The sequence below is a fragment of the Varanus komodoensis genome, unplaced genomic scaffold (genome assembly GCF_004798865.1).
Source record: "Varanus komodoensis strain SLA01 unplaced genomic scaffold, ASM479886v1 scaffold32, whole genome shotgun sequence".
Lineage (NCBI taxonomy): Eukaryota > Metazoa > Chordata > Lepidosauria > Squamata > Varanidae > Varanus > Varanus komodoensis.
Window position 1 is genome coordinate 2,365,504 of NW_025335798.1, and position 15,808 is coordinate 2,381,311.

Consider the following 15,808-nt stretch of genomic DNA (forward strand, 5'->3'; position numbering starts at 1 on the left):
CTGCTTTTTTGCTTTCAGGTTTTCATCAATCATGACTCAGCTGAAAATCTGCCTCGTGAACAGAAGAACCGGTATGTTCACAGTGCTTCCCAGGTGTCACACGGTTAAGTCTACTGCTGTATCTGCTGGATTTGTGTGAGCTGAACTGGTCCTATTCTGATTGTGGTACCATTCTTAGAAATAAGATGACAACAGACAAATGTTTCCTTGACTGGTGCCTACAACAAGCCCAGCTCTAGGCTTTTGGGCATCCTAGGCAGGGGCCCAGTTCTAGAAACCTGCATGCTCAGCTGCATTGCCACCGTTTGGAAGTTTGCCCTTTGCTTAGGAGTTGTTACATCTCCACCTGCCCCCCCCCAAATCCATCTGATTTTTGGTATCACTTATTCAATAAAAAAGCAAGAAATAGAACCCCTAACAAGCACCCACTCACCTGACTTCAGGACTGCCTTATGAAGGTGAAGATAGCTCCCAAACCAGAGGTGGTTCATTTAGTGAGGCTGATCTCCTGCAGAGACGGTGGCCTGAGGAAGAGTTACCTGCCTGTCCTAGCAAGCACAGCTGGAAATACTCAAGAAATGTAACTCACGTGCCCAGGCCTGTCGTCATCTCAGGCAGCATTCTTGAGGAGAGGTATGGGGCAGGGAGGGGCCTCTACAGGCCTGGGGACCAGGCACAACTCTAGTGAACAAGGAACCCTGCCCATCCTTGCTTTTAGGCTTTTTTTGGTCCACTCCTTGGAGAGCGCCAATATTTTATTCAGAAGGGAGAACAAATCCTAGGTATGGCCTAGTATTGCAATCCTGGGGGAGAGTTGAGGGAATACCTGGCAACATTCTGATTTCCATGACCCCCCACCCCCACCCCAGTCTCTCAGCTGGTGTCATCACAGTATTGCTAACACTGAGCCAGGATTCCTCCTGTCCTGCTCCCACCTCAGAGGTCTCACATACATTTTCAAACACTACCCTAGGCATACCCCCATCTATGACCTTAGATGCTCAAATGTCGGCTATGGCTAGGGCTGCCCTTGCCCAGCTTAGGCTATTGCACCAACTGGCTTGTTCCTCAACATTGCAGGCTTGACCAGAGTGACATTTTCTTAGCAGCTGGATTAACGCAGTGGGGCTGCCTTTGCTGAGTGCCTAGAAACTGCCATTGATTCAGAGTCTACAGCCAAGGCTACTAACAGGGGTGTACACATGCTGAAACGGTTATGCTGGTGTCCCATTTTTTTCCAAGCCCAAATCAAAGTGCTGCTTATTTTTATAGCTGAGGACTGGTGTATCTGAAGGAATGCTTTCTCCCATATGAGTCTACCCATCTACTGAACATTCCTAGGTAGGACAAAGGAAAAGAGGACCCTTACATTGGCTGTGTCCAGATTCAGGAACTTCTTCCTGAGGAAAGCTCACCTGACCCCTTTTCTAGGGATTGTTGGCAGAATGCTTAGAAAGTAAAGCTTTGAGGCCACAAATCGTTGTTCTCTTTTGAAAGGGTTTTTAATTGCTGCAGTCAGTTGATTTTTGAAGGTGTTTACATTTTTCAGTAGTTTTTCTTTTTCTTTTGGTGTTTTATAGTTACTTTATTGTTTTAATGCTACTGTTGTATGGTTGTTGTTTTAAAATGGTGCACTTATTGCTTCAGCTTACAGTGTTGGATGCCTTGGACTGCTTGAGGGAAGGTGGGGTGCTCTTGGTGCAAACAAGCAATCATTACTCAGTGGTGGTACAGAAAAGGGGGAATTAAAATGGAGCAGTTACCTTATGAAAAAAGGCCACAGTGTTTTGGGCTTTGTAGCTTTGTAGAGCAAGGAAGAGGGAACATGAAAGTAGTTGATAAAATTATGTATGGTGTGGACAAAGTCTGTCCACAGTGCTAAAATCCATGAAGCTGAATGGTGGGAGATTCAGGAGAAATAAAAGTATGGAATTCTTTGTCACAAGAGGCACTCATGTCTAGCTTGACACGGGGCTAGACAAATTCACAGAGGAGAAGGCTATCAGTGGTTATGCACTGTGATGGCACTATGGCTTTCAATTCTACTTGCTGGGGAACTTGAGTAGGAGGGTGTCCTGCATAGCTTACCACTGGAGTGTTTGGTTAGCCATTGCGGGAACAGAATGCTGGACTTGACAGGCCGACTCTTCTGCGACCACTGAGTTGCAGTGAGCTGTAAGGCTGCAGTTTTGTGCCTAATGATCTGGGAGCACATCCCATTAAACTCTATGGACTACCTTCTCAATAAAATTGCACTAAGAAGGCTTACAGAAGAGATGGACAGCTACTGACCCACAGGGCAGCTTAGCTCCTCAAGCTGACAGAACAGGCCTGTAGAACCTCAGACAAGGATCTTCTTCAAAGCCCCTCCCTGAGGCCAAATCATTGGAGATTAAAGCAGGACTTCCCTGTGCTCTGCTCTCCCTTCCAGTTCAACTGAGAGGGCAACACACATGCTAAGGAAAATCCCTGCTTTAACTCCTCCCATACAAAACAGCTCCCCAGCCCTGGCTTCGGTACCTGAGCCTGTCGAAAATGGCACTGTGGCTATTTGCAGTTTAGGCAAATCTAAAATTGCTTTAGATACATCTTTCAGTTATTCTACCTATGATTCCTCTACATTGGCCAGATCCAAACAATCACTGAAGGAAAGCAGCCATGGTGCCCCTTTTCCCAAGCTTGTGCAGCCTGCATGAGTGCCCTGGTTACCCAGCTTTGCATGTCTGAACCCAGGGAGGGGTGTGGTGAAGGTAACTACAGGACCATGGTTTCTGGGGTGGTTCTGCAACCATCCCCACCACAGAACTTACTGAGTTTGACTAACATGGGAAGTTGCATGCCATGGGGATAATTAGGGAAATCACACAGCACACAACCAGCATGCCACAATAGGGAAAGGGAGCCATGGCTTGCAGAGCCAGCCACTGCCTCTTTTCGCCTTCTTTCCACAAAGACAGCACCAGCTTACCTGTGCTTCCTTCTGTCTTTACCTTCCATCTCAGCCCCTGGTATGAAGGAGAAATTAAACTCTGCCAGACAGCTTGTTTCTTGGGATACCCCTACCTAAATAAATGTTATGGACCATTATCAAATCTTTCCAGTGACACCATGGGTTATGGTTCATCAACATCAGTTCTAACCCATAGTATTCCCAAGGGTTGGAATACCTTTTTCCATCAAGGGCCACATTCCTTTTGGGAGTCATCTGAGGTAGAGGGGAGGGACACACATGCCAGCTTTGGCACCAAAACCAAAGTAGGCAGGACCACCACTTTTCTCTCCCTCCCCAGTGGTGTGCCAAGGGGGGACAGGTCTCTCTAGAACTGCTTGCTTGCAGAAGGCTTTTGAAAGGGTTTCCACCACAGAGTAATAGCCATATGGCCATACTGTTCATCTCTGCCTTTTTATCCTCCCATCTGCAATAAAGGAGAGAAACAAAAATTTGACGGCCCATCAAGAGGCTTGGGCTGAAGTTTGGATTGCTACTTTTTAATTAAAATAGACACTGTGCCTTTAATAGACAAGTAGCTGGCAGGCAGAAATCAACATGCGCATTCAAGCAACATGGAGACGCCAAGGGGGGAGGGGGAGGGGGGCGCTTTCACTTTTTGATTGCTGCCTGTCAAGCAGTTGCTAAAAACTTTTAGAAAAGTTTATGATTCTAGCAGTACAACAAGAGAAGAGAGGTGCTTTTTAGTGTCGTGTCGAAAGGGGGCCTTTGGCACGCTCGTCTTGCCAAGTCGCACCTTTGCAAGATTGCCTCTCGCGCACGCGACTGTCACCGATTTAGACAGCGGCTGGGCCCCCCATCTCACAGCGCTCCTCTCCGAGCTCATTTCGACTCGCCTGCTGCTCTGTGAAAGGGGTTAGCGCGAGGGGACGGAGGGATTTACAACTCCAAGCTACATCAACCAACTCGGAAAACAAACGGCCGCCTCTCCGCCCTGGGAGCCCGGCCTCCCACAAACAACCAGCGAGGGCTTGGGGAGCGGCCACCTTTTGGGCCCTTCCCCTTCTGCCGTGCTTGCTCCGCCCACTGCTTTATAAAGCCACTGCGGCAGGGCGATTTGTGTCAGGCGCAGCTGCTTCTCACAGAGACTTCGTTGCACCGACTCTGCGTGAGATCTCAGCCCCGCTGTTCCACACCATGGTAAGCGGGGCGCGGGGGACCAAGGGGCCAAGTTAGGAGCTGGACACAGAGGCCCGGGGCCGCCACAGGAGCAGAGTGCCGCTCTCCTGCGCAGTACCTGGCGCGTGCCTTGATGGTGCTGCTTCGCGCTGTCGTGGGTGCTTTGCACTGCTCCCCGCGCCCGCTTCCGCTCGCAGCAGGCCCTGAAGTCGTGCGCTGGGTGCTGCGTGACCTTGCGGTGGAGAAAGAGTCGGTGTCCGTGCTCCGCTTGCCTCTCCTGTACCTCCTCCCTTCTGAGCCACAGTAACGTGACAAGGGTGCAGGCAGGCCTGACAGCAGGCGAGGAAACTTGCTGGCAAAGGGGCTTCCCAAGAACTCGAAGCGAAGTTAGCCCTGTACCTGGCGAGGGTTACGCTGCACGTGTGGAGGGCGCGGCGCGGGAGGATCGGGCAGGCTCCGGCCTCGGACGGTAGTTGGCCGCCTGCCCGGAGCTGCTCCCGTGCGCGCTCCGTCTCTCGGCGGCTCCCTTAGAGCCACGTTGGTGCAACGAACAGGGACAGCTGGGCCGAGGTGCGGGCTCCGCGCTCGCACGGCGGGGAGGGGGCGGGAAGTTGGGTGTGGGCGCTCAGGGGTGGCTGCGTTGCTCCCTGCGCTCGGTGCTACGCGGGAGCCGAGAGAATCCTCTAGTCACGCGCCGGGGGAAGTCGTGCGGCAGATGTACCTGCTCTCGCCCTCCCGCCGCCGACTACCGCCTCAGATGGTGGGGGCCGGTGGTTATTAATAGGCAGGTGGCAGGAAGGGACCGCTGGGCCAGGGCGCTTCGCTTCGCCCTGCTTCCAGCCAAATCCCCGGGCTGGAAATAGCTGGGCAGGCTACCGGGCTCCGGTCCAAAGTAGGTAATCGCATCTCCCGTCTCATCTCGGGGGAATCTTCGCACTTTGACGGAGGGAGTCCTATATTTAGCCTTCCAGGCTGGACAAATGAATGAGCAGCAAGCTGGCGCTCGCCGCCACCCCATCCCACCGCAGGCGATCCCTGTCCGTCGGGGTGCTGGCGCTTCTTGTAGCTAAACTTGTTCCCCCGCTCCGGGAGCCCGTTCCCCGGAGGCCGGGGCGTTTTCACAAGTGACGCAACTCCCCCCCCCTTTTTTTTTTTACTTCGGGTTGCGTCACTTATGAATGTGTGCTTAATGGAGTGTGGCTAGCGGAAGAGCGCCATTTTAAAAATCGCACATTCGCTCTTAGCTAGCCAATGTGGGGCTTGCAATTCGAAATCGCGAAATGGGAGGTGCAAGAAACCAGTAGTGCCAGGTGGCTCTTAGCAGATCGCCCCTGTCGCTGGAATCCTGGAGCGGGGCTCGGTCTCTGCCTGCCCCAAGAGAGCAGCTTTGCACCGATAGATCTTTTACTCTGTTGCTTTGCTCCTGCAGTATCAGAGACTGCAGATAAATCGCTCTCCAGATCAGTTGTACTACAGTTTCTGGAGGGTGTCAGGTTAAGGAGGCTGCTCTTGTGCTTTTCCAGTTAAGGGTGGCCTCCGCCATCCATTGCAACCCGTGTCGGGAAGCCAGGAGCAGAGCGAGTATAGAGGGCACTTCTTGATGCTGAGTCCCAGCAACTGTGGATTGAGGAGGGCAGTTTTCCTTCTCACATCTGGCCAGTGGGCAGACAAAGGGAGGAGCTTAGCTGTCCTGAACTTACCTGGTTGGCTGGGTTGGTTTCAGAATTGTCCTTGGTGTGGAAAGCTGTTGCCTTGTGCACCCCAGGGCGGTGTGGTGGTTAAGAGATTCAGGCGTTCTGGATTCTAGTTTCCACTCGGCCATGGAGCTGACTGGGTGACTTTGGGCCAGTCACAGTTCTACCTACCTCATAGGGTTGTTGTTGTGAGGATAACATTGAGAGGAGGAGGAGAATTATGTAAATCACCTTCAGTTCCTTGAAAGGAAAAAGGCAGGATATAAATAAAATCCTGTATTTAGGAGAAGAGTTGAGCTGAGACTGCTCTGTGTGGATGTGTGTACCTTTCATATGTTTTGAACTACAACTACCATAAGCTCCGGGCAACATGGTCAATGGTTTCGGGCTACAACTCCATTAGTCCTTTGCATCTGCAGGTCATCAGGTTAGGTTGCTCAGAGATCCATTCACCAGTTCTGTAGCTCAGTGATTCCAATTTGAAGGAAGGATGAGGGGATTTTGTCTACCTAATGAAGCTGCAGCAGGGGTGACTATTTGAACATGGGAGCTGCAGGTTCAAGCTCAGTTTTGGCCAGTATGCTCAGTTTTTGTTGGCATTTACAAAATATATTAGGTTGTAATTGTTTTCTGGACAACTTTAAAATTATATCCCCTTTATGCAATGGAAAAAACACAATGTTGCTGATTATGGATACTATTGTAAGCTAGGATTTTGGAAAAGGCATAGTGTAAAAGAAGTTAGGCATGGGAAGTTGATAGGTGCTGTTTTGAGATACTGGAGGAAATGTACAAACTTGCAACTTAGGCTTGGTCACTTGCAAGCTTCTTTTACTAGAAGAAGGAACAATGTTTCTTAATGTGAATAGACTTGATCTATACAGTTCTACTCAGAATTGCTTTTACTGAGCCTTACTCCTAGATCAGTGTGCTGTGCAACGCTATTTCTTTTCAGATCATCCTCTGTGTCTTTCAGTTTACACCTTAGTGGATTGGGATTAACTTTGGAATGAAAAATGTATTTCAAAATTTCATTTATCCAAAATATTATTTTCTGTGTAGAGCAGAGCTTTAATTGGTGCCACTTTAGCTGTATGCAAAGTGGGTGGTGTTGCCTGTGATGCTACTTGCTGCAGTGCAGCACTTGCCTTTGACTGCAAAAATTCAGTGCAGGCAGCCCAGTGCATGCACTCCTGGGGAATGCAGGTGCACCTTGAAGGAGTGAAGGCAGAGAGGCCTAGTGGTGTCAGACCTTAACAATAAATAAATAATCCCCTTGATAACAGTTTTGTGGAGAGGCATATAACCACCTTCATATAGAAGTGAGTTCCTCTTTGGTACTGGTTGAAAAAATTATTCTGCTTATGTGTGATTCCATTGGTACCCTTTCTAAAACGCAGCTATGGCCTGTAGCCTAAAGAGACTGCTGGAGAAATGTGTGTCTTTGCCTGATTTCCTCCTGCGTAGCAGTGCAAGTCCTGTGAATGAAGCAGTGCTTGGCTTCTTCTTCCATAGATGAGTGAAAACTTGACCTGTGCTAGATTCCTGAACTATGCCGGATTGCCCATAGAGGTGGTTTTAGGCTTAGTTCTCAGTGAGGACCAGGCCTGCTCTTCTCCCCATTCTCTGAACTCCTTCCCACATTCCTATTTTCTATAGTTTTCTATCCAGAGGGCATGCTCTTATCATTCAATCCCACTTCTACAACCTGAAGTGCTCCACCTTAGACTCCTTTTGGTTATTTATCATATTTTATGCTGCCTGACAGATGTCCTTGGAGTGTTTCATAATCACAGCCAACTTCAAATCAATAATATAGTAATATCCAAACTAATAAATCCCCCCAGAACTCATTGATTATGGGGTGCATTAGACATGTAATACATAAATGCAACAATAGTTATTAAAATATTAATTCATCACTTTAATGAGTTTAATTTTAATGCTGTAGTCAGCATATGGAGACAGGGCACCTCACTCCTAAGTTGGCAGTCTCTCCACACAGGCCTTCCTCAGTCCTGACAACCAGCTTTCTTGCCATTTTTCTGCTTTGATCTTGGGCTTATCAAGTGTACCAGTGGCACTTGCTCTGAGCTGGCTCCTTCTGTCAGGCAGAGAAATGGATGATGGCTTGGTGCTGAAGGCAGGCGATGACAGTTCTGACCTACAGCACAATATCCCGTGCGCCTGGGCCCATTAGACACAACTCTGAGTGCCACTGGCACTGAGCCAGACTGTCTCAGCAAGGAGGTTGCTGACTCCACAGGCTGGGCTGCCCAACAGGCTGGGCAACTCTGTAAACAGCTACCCTCCCTGACCCTGACCTAATGGTGCAGTGTGACCTGCTGAGCACCAGCTGGCACAAACTCGCCAGCCGCATGAGCTCTTTAGGAAATGTGCTCTCAGGCCATTGCTAACTTGGCCATTGCTGCTACATTCAGTATTGTGGTCTGACTTCTTATGATAGGACTGGAGTTAGATCAAGGCAGGCATCAGTCAGCAGATCTGGAGCGGGGTTCCAGGCCCCATCTGTTCATGTTGCACAGTTGCAAATAAGGTGAATTTTTAGGCTGTTTTGCCTAAATCATTTGTTGTCATCCCTGCTTCCTTCCTTCCCCTTTCATTTTGCTTTGGGTGCAAATTTGTACTAGTCTCGGTAGACACGTTGTTGGCCATTGTTCCTTTGAACATTTGGATCCAGTTCGGAGGCAGCCATCACCATCCATCTATGCACTTCTGTTCCAATGTCTTGGCTTCCAAGTGGAAAGTGACCGGATGTAACCTGCATGTGGATTCAGCCATCATGTCCTTTTGGGACAGAGAGAGGGACTGCTCAGCATACTTTCCAAGTCGGGGTATGGTTGGCGTAAAAGGGGATTTCAGCCTATGAAATTTCTAGAATAAATGCACGTCTTGTGCATTGCACAGGCCAAACACATGCCAAAGAGACCTTTATGCATCCTTTGAAAAATGGAGAGAGTGCGGGTGTGAGAGGGAAATGCTGTTCAAGCAAATACTGTGAAGCGCAAGTAGTAGAAGTGTGCAGAGTGGCAGTTTACAGTAAGCCCCCCATGGCTCCGGTGCATAATTGATTCCCTAGCAACGGCGCTACTGATTTTGCTCCCTTCAGGCACCGCTGCCATAGATTTCTGAAACAGCCACTTAGTGTGAATAAATTAGGGATTTAGAACAAATTCTCGGTGCATTTTCCCCTTGCCCGTGCTTACTTTGGCATTTCATTTGATAAGTAGACATGCTCCTTTGGGTTCCTTGTAAGAAAAAAAGGCAGAATGTGCATATAATAAAGAGATTCTGCTGTCTCATCCTGTAATTATTCCGAAGCAGTGGCACCCAACTGCACTGTGTGTCTGTGCACCTGGCTGATGCATGAGCTGGCCAGCAGGCATGGCTGCTTCTCCCATGCTGCACCGATTCTCTGGTTCAGTAGGACTTGGGGCAAAATTGTGTCAGGGCGTGGGTTAGTTTGCATGTCACGCTCACTAAAATGCCACTGTGAAATACTTTAGGAACTCGCCCATACATGCAAGCCTCTGCTGCTACTGTCTAGTGAATCATTAGCACATTAGGCTGAACCAGTGTCCTAGATAAAACCTCTTCCATCGGTGTGCACAAGCAGCTACATGTTTGCCACTCTGGCCTATGGCCTGCTCCCCATTATACTGCCACTTCGATCCTGTTTTGCCAAACAACATTCACCAGATTCTTCCCTCTCTGCAGCGTGAGTGCATCTCAGTCCATGTCGGCCAGGCTGGCGTGCAGATGGGCAATACCTGCTGGGAGCTGTATTGCCTAGAGCATGGGATCCAACCAGATGGGCAGATGCCAAGTGAGAAGACCATCGGAGGTGGAGACGACTCCTTCACCACCTTCTTCTGTGAAACTGGAGCTGGGAAACATGTGCCCCGAGCTGTCTTTGTGGACTTGGAACCCACTGTGATTGGTGAGTGCATGCACATGGACCTTATGCCATTGCCTAGGCAACAGTGGCCACTGCTCTCATTAGCCCTGTGGTCTCACTTAGCTCTGGTTCAGCACCCTTTTCTGCAGCCACATCACTGGGTAGTGCTGGTCTGACATCTTTAGTATAGGGATGCAGATGCTCTTTTAGCCCACGGGTCAAGCTCTATTTCAGGGAAATCCTCGGGGACTACATCCTACTGGTGGGGTGGTGGGCCCCTTTGCCGCAAAACAGGGTGCTAAATAAATATCAGTGCACTACCACTTAAAGCTCTTACTGTCAATAACTAAGCCTTAAGAAAGGCATTTCAACCTTTTGGGTTAGCAGGAGTAGGTGCACAGAAGCTGGAAAGACACGAAACAATTGGTGGTTTTGGGAAGTGGATGTAGCCATCTGGGGAAATCTGGCCTCCTGGCTGGAGATTCTGCATTGCGGCTTCAGTAGCCAGGAAATCCCCAGATGCTGGGTCAGTAGCTGGTGGCTCTCTGGGACAAATCTGGTTCTGTGAAAGATGTAGTCAAGTTCCACACGTCACAATGTGGCAGACTTTGGATGAGTAGCCTCTTGTGTCCATGGGATCTGGCAGCAAGCTGAGGGACAGAAGCCCTGCATGCCAGTTTGAAGTGTTGTATAACTTGTAAGTGGGGTGTTCTGTGTTCTGTAATATTCTAAGACGTTTGGGATGCACCCAGATAGTCTTTCTTCTTTGTTGTGCCTCAACTGAACTTCTCAGGGTGCTTGCTGTTTTGGGAGCATCCATCTTATGGACAATTTCTCTGGCATCCAATCTTTTCTAGATGAGATTCGGACTGGCACATACCGCCAGCTGTTTCATCCAGAACAGCTGATCACTGGCAAGGAAGACGCTGCCAACAATTATGCTCGTGGGCATTACACCATTGGGAAGGAGGTCATCGACTTGGTGTTGGACAGGATCCGGAAGCTGGTAAAAAAGCAGTGAGGGATGCAAGGAGGCTCTCGGGAGGAGCGGAAGGACTGCTGCCCAGGGGTGGCAACCTTGAGGCAGGAGGGGAAGGCCTTTTGGGGCCAAAGATTTGCGATTACTTTTGATCATGGCATGTCTGCTGTGGGGAGGATTCAGGATTTTGCTTTGCCATATGGAGCTCTGTCGGAGGTTTCTTCCAGGGGTGGACAGCCATTCCTTCTTTTCCTTAAGTACTCCCTAACCTCCCATTAAACCACATTATGTTAGAGAGATGGAAGCCTGCAGCCAAGGAACTCAATACTTAGTGCAAAAAGAAAGAGATTTTCAGAGCTACCACTTCCTTTTTGCTCCTTGGCTCTCATCACCCCACTAACATTGCCAGATCCAGGATGCAGCAGTGGCAGAAGCTGTAAGTGGTAATACTTGCCCGACAGGGTTCAAGTTCTAAACAAACAAAACCTTCTGCCGTGTTCAGCTGCTTCTGTCGTGCGCCCCTCCCTCCCTCCCTTCCCGCTGACGGTGCTGTGCAGTCTGTTCTCTTCATCTCCCCCACCCATGGCTTTGTTCAGCTGCTTGCCACCTTTACCACTGTAGCCACCCTGGCCCTCGCCAGCCTTCCTTGAACTCCCTTCTCCACATGCCCAAACACCATGTAACACACTGTCCTCCCTGACCTTAAACTGTTGCGTAATGACTGCTTTCGAAATCTCCCCTCTGCCTAGGTCTCCTCTGTCTTGCTGCTCAGAGCTTCTGCCTCCTTCCCTTGGATTTTTCTCAGTTCATTGCCTGCTCATTGGCTTTCCATCTCTCACTGGCAGTTGCTGTTAAAACGCTTCCATGAATCTAGAACAGCAGGAAAACAAAAGCAGCTGGGTGAATGCAGCTAACTGGCAAATGCTAGCTCTGCCTGTTTGGTGGTTAAGCGCTAGTTCTCATGAAGAGTTCATAGCTTGATGGTAGAACATGTGATGCACATACAGAAAGAGCTAGATGCAGTCCCTGGTATGTCCAGTTGAAAATCCCTTACTCAGAGAGCCTCAAAAGCAGCCACTAGACAGAACAGACAAAGGGTCTTAACCCTTTCAGACCTCGGACCCATCTAGAGTCCAAACATGTATTTAGGCTCACTTTTTTAACCATATATTTGTATGGCGGTAGTGTTGCTATTCTGATTTGCCTTAGGACAGGATGAGCCAGCAGTGTAGGGGGGACAACCTGATACTCTCCAGAAGTTGTAGACTACAATTTCCATCATCTTCAGCCAGCATCACCAATGGCCGGGGATTGTGCAAATGGTGGTCCAGCACATTTGGAGGGGATTAGCCTACTTACCCTGCAGTAGTGGAACCCAGCCACCAGCTGGAACTTCAGAAGAGGAGGCCAACCTGTCCTCAGCTCGTGCTGTCCAGATGTGCTGCAGTACAATTCCCATAATCTCTCGCCAGATGGCTGGGCATTATGGAAATTGTGTCATCCAGGTACGTTGGATTCTCGGTTTCGAGAAGGCCAGCATACACAGCATTGGGATGAATTTGCCAGAGGTGGCATGCATAAAGCTGCTTTGTGTGTGATGGCAGTTCAGTTTGTGTGCCTGTGCACCTTCCTGCCCACCCTCCTACCACGACTCTTCTGGCTGAGGATAGGCTAAAGAGATTACCGCCTCTCCCCATCTGCCACATCTCAAGTAAGTAGGAGGGGTGGTTGATGATCCTTTCAGTTGGCATGGCTACCTGGGAAAGGGAGCCTGGCTCCTGATTTCCTGGGAGGCCTGCGAGCGCAGCTTGGAGCAGCACAGCTTCTTCTCGACTTAGGAACTTTGCTGGCATTTTGTCCTGCTAAGAAACCTCTTCTACATCCTCTTCAGCCAAAGGATAGGATGGCAGCTGGCTCTGGTCACACACACACACGCAAGTGTAGCAAAATACAAGATTCTGCCTTCTAACCTAGGAGAGGTATTTGCTCTTCTACGCTGTGAGAGGGAGAGGATGCTGGCTGAGTAACTAGTCTCTTTAGGAAGAAAGAATTGCCTCAGCTGAGTGGCTAAGTGCAAGCTTGGCATTTCTACATGTCAAGATACCTGCTAGACCTTCAAGCACAGAATAACAGGCTGGGAGAAACTACTGGTATTTAGCAACTGTTTCTTTTGGGGTTTCCAACAGGCTGACCAATGTACAGGACTCCAAGGATTCTTGGTCTTCCACAGTTTTGGAGGAGGCACTGGCTCAGGATTCACCTCTCTGCTGATGGAACGGCTCTCTGTGGACTACGGCAAGAAGTCCAAGCTAGAATTTGCAATCTACCCAGCTCCACAAGTCTCCACAGCAGTGGTGGAACCCTACAACTCCATCCTCACCACGCACACCACCCTCGAGCACTCAGATTGTGCTTTCATGGTGGACAATGAAGCCATCTATGATATTTGCCGCAGGAACCTAGACATCGAACGCCCAACCTACACAAACCTCAACCGCCTTATCAGCCAGATTGTCTCGTCCATCACTGCCTCCCTGCGCTTTGATGGGGCTCTCAACGTAGACCTGACGGAGTTCCAGACCAACCTGGTGCCCTACCCTCGCATCCACTTTCCTCTGGCCACTTATGCCCCCGTTATCTCTGCAGAGAAGGCTTACCATGAGCAGCTCTCCGTGGCTGAGATCACCAATTCCTGCTTTGAGCCTTCTAACCAGATGGTGAAATGCGACCCCCGTCATGGTAAATACATGGCCTGCTGCCTTTTGTATCGGGGTGATGTGGTGCCCAAAGATGTCAATGCTGCTATTGCCGCCATAAAGACCAAGCGAAGCATCCAGTTTGTGGACTGGTGCCCCACAGGCTTCAAGGTGGGCATCAACTATCAGCCCCCCACTGCGGTTCCTGGTGGAGACCTGGCCAAGGTGCAGCGTGCCGTCTGCATGCTGAGCAACACCACAGCCATTGCTGAGGCCTGGGCCCGCCTGGACCACAAGTTCGACCTCATGTATGCCAAGCGGGCCTTTGTCCACTGGTATGTAGGGGAAGGCATGGAGGAAGGGGAGTTCTCCGAGGCTCGAGAAGACATGGCTGCCCTGGAGAAGGATTATGAAGAGGTTGGCATTGACTCATATGAGGATGAAGAAGAGGGAGAGGAGTAGTTGTAAATGCTCTATTTTCATTAAACTATGCTTGGTTTTAATCTGAATTCCTGTGACATGTCTCTTTCTTGTCCAGGACTGTGGCTGTTCATGGAACAATCCTACTAAATGTAATTGTTGCTAATGATAACCTTCTTCTTGCATCCTCTCCCTTGTAGGATTGAAGAAGGAAATATGTTTTTCTTAGCAGCTGAAGCTGAGAATCGTAGTCTAACCATATTGCAACACAAAGGTGCCTTTCCCATCTTCAGATACATGAGCTTCTGCCTTAGCTTTCTCTAACATAATGCTTTCCAGGTTTTTTAGACTCTTACTCCCATCAGTCCCAGCCAGCATGACCAATGTTCAGGAATGCTGGGAGACGGATCTCAAAACATCAAGAGGACACTTAATAGGGGAAGAGTGCTATACCTATTCAGCATTACTTTTTAACATGTTTAATGCCCAGGAAACAAATTATGCACTCACAGATTACGTGAACTTGGATGCTATTCCAAAACTTGCTTTGGTATAGATTTTCAAATAGGGATTAGTAGCACTCTCATAAGCTGTTGGATTGCATCTCCTATCACCCCGCACAATTGGCTTTGCTGGCTGGACTTAGGAGAACTGCTGTGTGCAAACAGCAGAAGCAGGATACATTCCCCACACTTTAAGAGAAAGTGAAATATGGTTATACTGTACACCTACAACTGAAGATCCCATATTGCTACATGTGTTGCAGGGATGGGAGGGTCAGCTCTCTTAGGAACAAAGGTTTAATTCCTCTTGCTGAAAATGACAGAAGTAGGATATCAAAGTGCTAGAAAATATCTGTATTGCATCCTTCTCCAGAGCTATGAGCAACATTTTAACTATCTTAACAAACCTTGAAGGGAGTCTAGATATGACCAGCAAGGGGAGCTTTATATCTCAGCAGGGCCTGGCTTTCTGGATCTATTTATTGTAATACCTAAAAACACAGTATGTGCCAGAGTGTCCAGGAAGGAGCTCATATCCAGACTGAGAAACACTTAGTCTCCACATGATAAAACAGGGATCCCCCTCTTTTTGGGCACTTTGAGTGGTGGTGGGTGCTTTTACAGAACAGCTGCTTTAAGGCTGTCCCACTCATGAAATGGGTACGGCCAGCTACAAAACACCAACTTCCCAGAGGGCTCAGTGAGACTATAAAAAAGTTTCTTGCCCAAGAACTTAAGTACAAGGCAGAAGTTTTGTTTTCACATTCAGACAATGCGGACCTGAGCCCAGTTTTCTGCTCCCAACACACAGCTCACAATCATTTGAAAAAGCTTGGAGACACGCAACGTGGCAAGAAATGAAGGAAAAGGTAGTGGTGGGGTCTGAGCCCCAAATGCCAAATCACAAACTCCCCATTTGTTAAGGCAAACACGCTGTGCACAGAGAAGTGCACTTGGCCTGTCCATGCCACCCCAGCACACCCCTTTGTTCATGGGTAGCTGCCATGCTTCAAAACAAAAGGGCCGGGCTGCAGCCACCTGCCATTTTTATTTTCTAAAAATGCCTCCGGGGCTTATATGGGGCTCGGAGGCATTCTTGGAAAGAAAGTTGATCCTGGAGGTAGGGACTTTGCAATACACCCCACTGAGTTTCTAAAATTAAATAATTTTAAAAATTCAAAGCAGTAGGTTCAAGAAGCCTGGTGGAAACCAAGGGAGTATTCTCTGTGGAACCCCCAATGTAACTGTATCCTTGCCTAAAATGAATATATTATCAATTTCTATACCACCTATAGCTGAAGCTTTCTGGGTGGTATAGGCTTTCCTGTACCCCAATTGGCCACCACTGGCCATTTGCTTCCACACTGAGTGGAATACATGCATCTCTGGAAGAGCTTGGTCACAAGATTAAAGAACCTGGAAAAACATAGTTGAGGCTTTGGCCAAAGAGATATTCATCTTCTCTTGG

The 15,808-nt window shown here is 48.9% G+C and overlaps 1 protein-coding gene across 1 annotated transcript; it reads left to right on the top strand.

Moving 5' to 3' along the window:
- The first annotated feature begins 4,071 nt into the window (after positions 1-4,071).
- LOC123027453 (tubulin alpha-4A chain) lies at positions 4,072-13,926 on the top strand. Its single transcript, XM_044438348.1, has 4 exons — positions 4,072-4,150; positions 9,562-9,784; positions 10,600-10,748; positions 12,908-13,926. Exons 1-4 carry the CDS (start codon positions 4,148-4,150, stop codon positions 13,877-13,879), a joined length of 1,347 nt encoding a protein of 448 aa, XP_044294283.1. The 5' UTR covers positions 4,072-4,147; the 3' UTR covers positions 13,880-13,926.
- The last annotated feature ends 1,882 nt before the right edge of the window (positions 13,927-15,808 follow it).

What these genes read in the sequence shown, in the direction of transcription:
- LOC123027453 (XM_044438348.1), top strand. An exon ending in CTTGGAACCCACTGTGATTG is followed by an intron (nt 9,785 to 10,599) that starts GTGAGTGCATGC and finishes AATCTTTTCTAG; the next exon opens with ATGAGATTCGGACTGGCACA. An exon ending in TGGACAGGATCCGGAAGCTG is followed by an intron (nt 10,749 to 12,907) that starts GTAAAAAAGCAG and finishes GGTTTCCAACAG; the next exon opens with GCTGACCAATGTACAGGACT.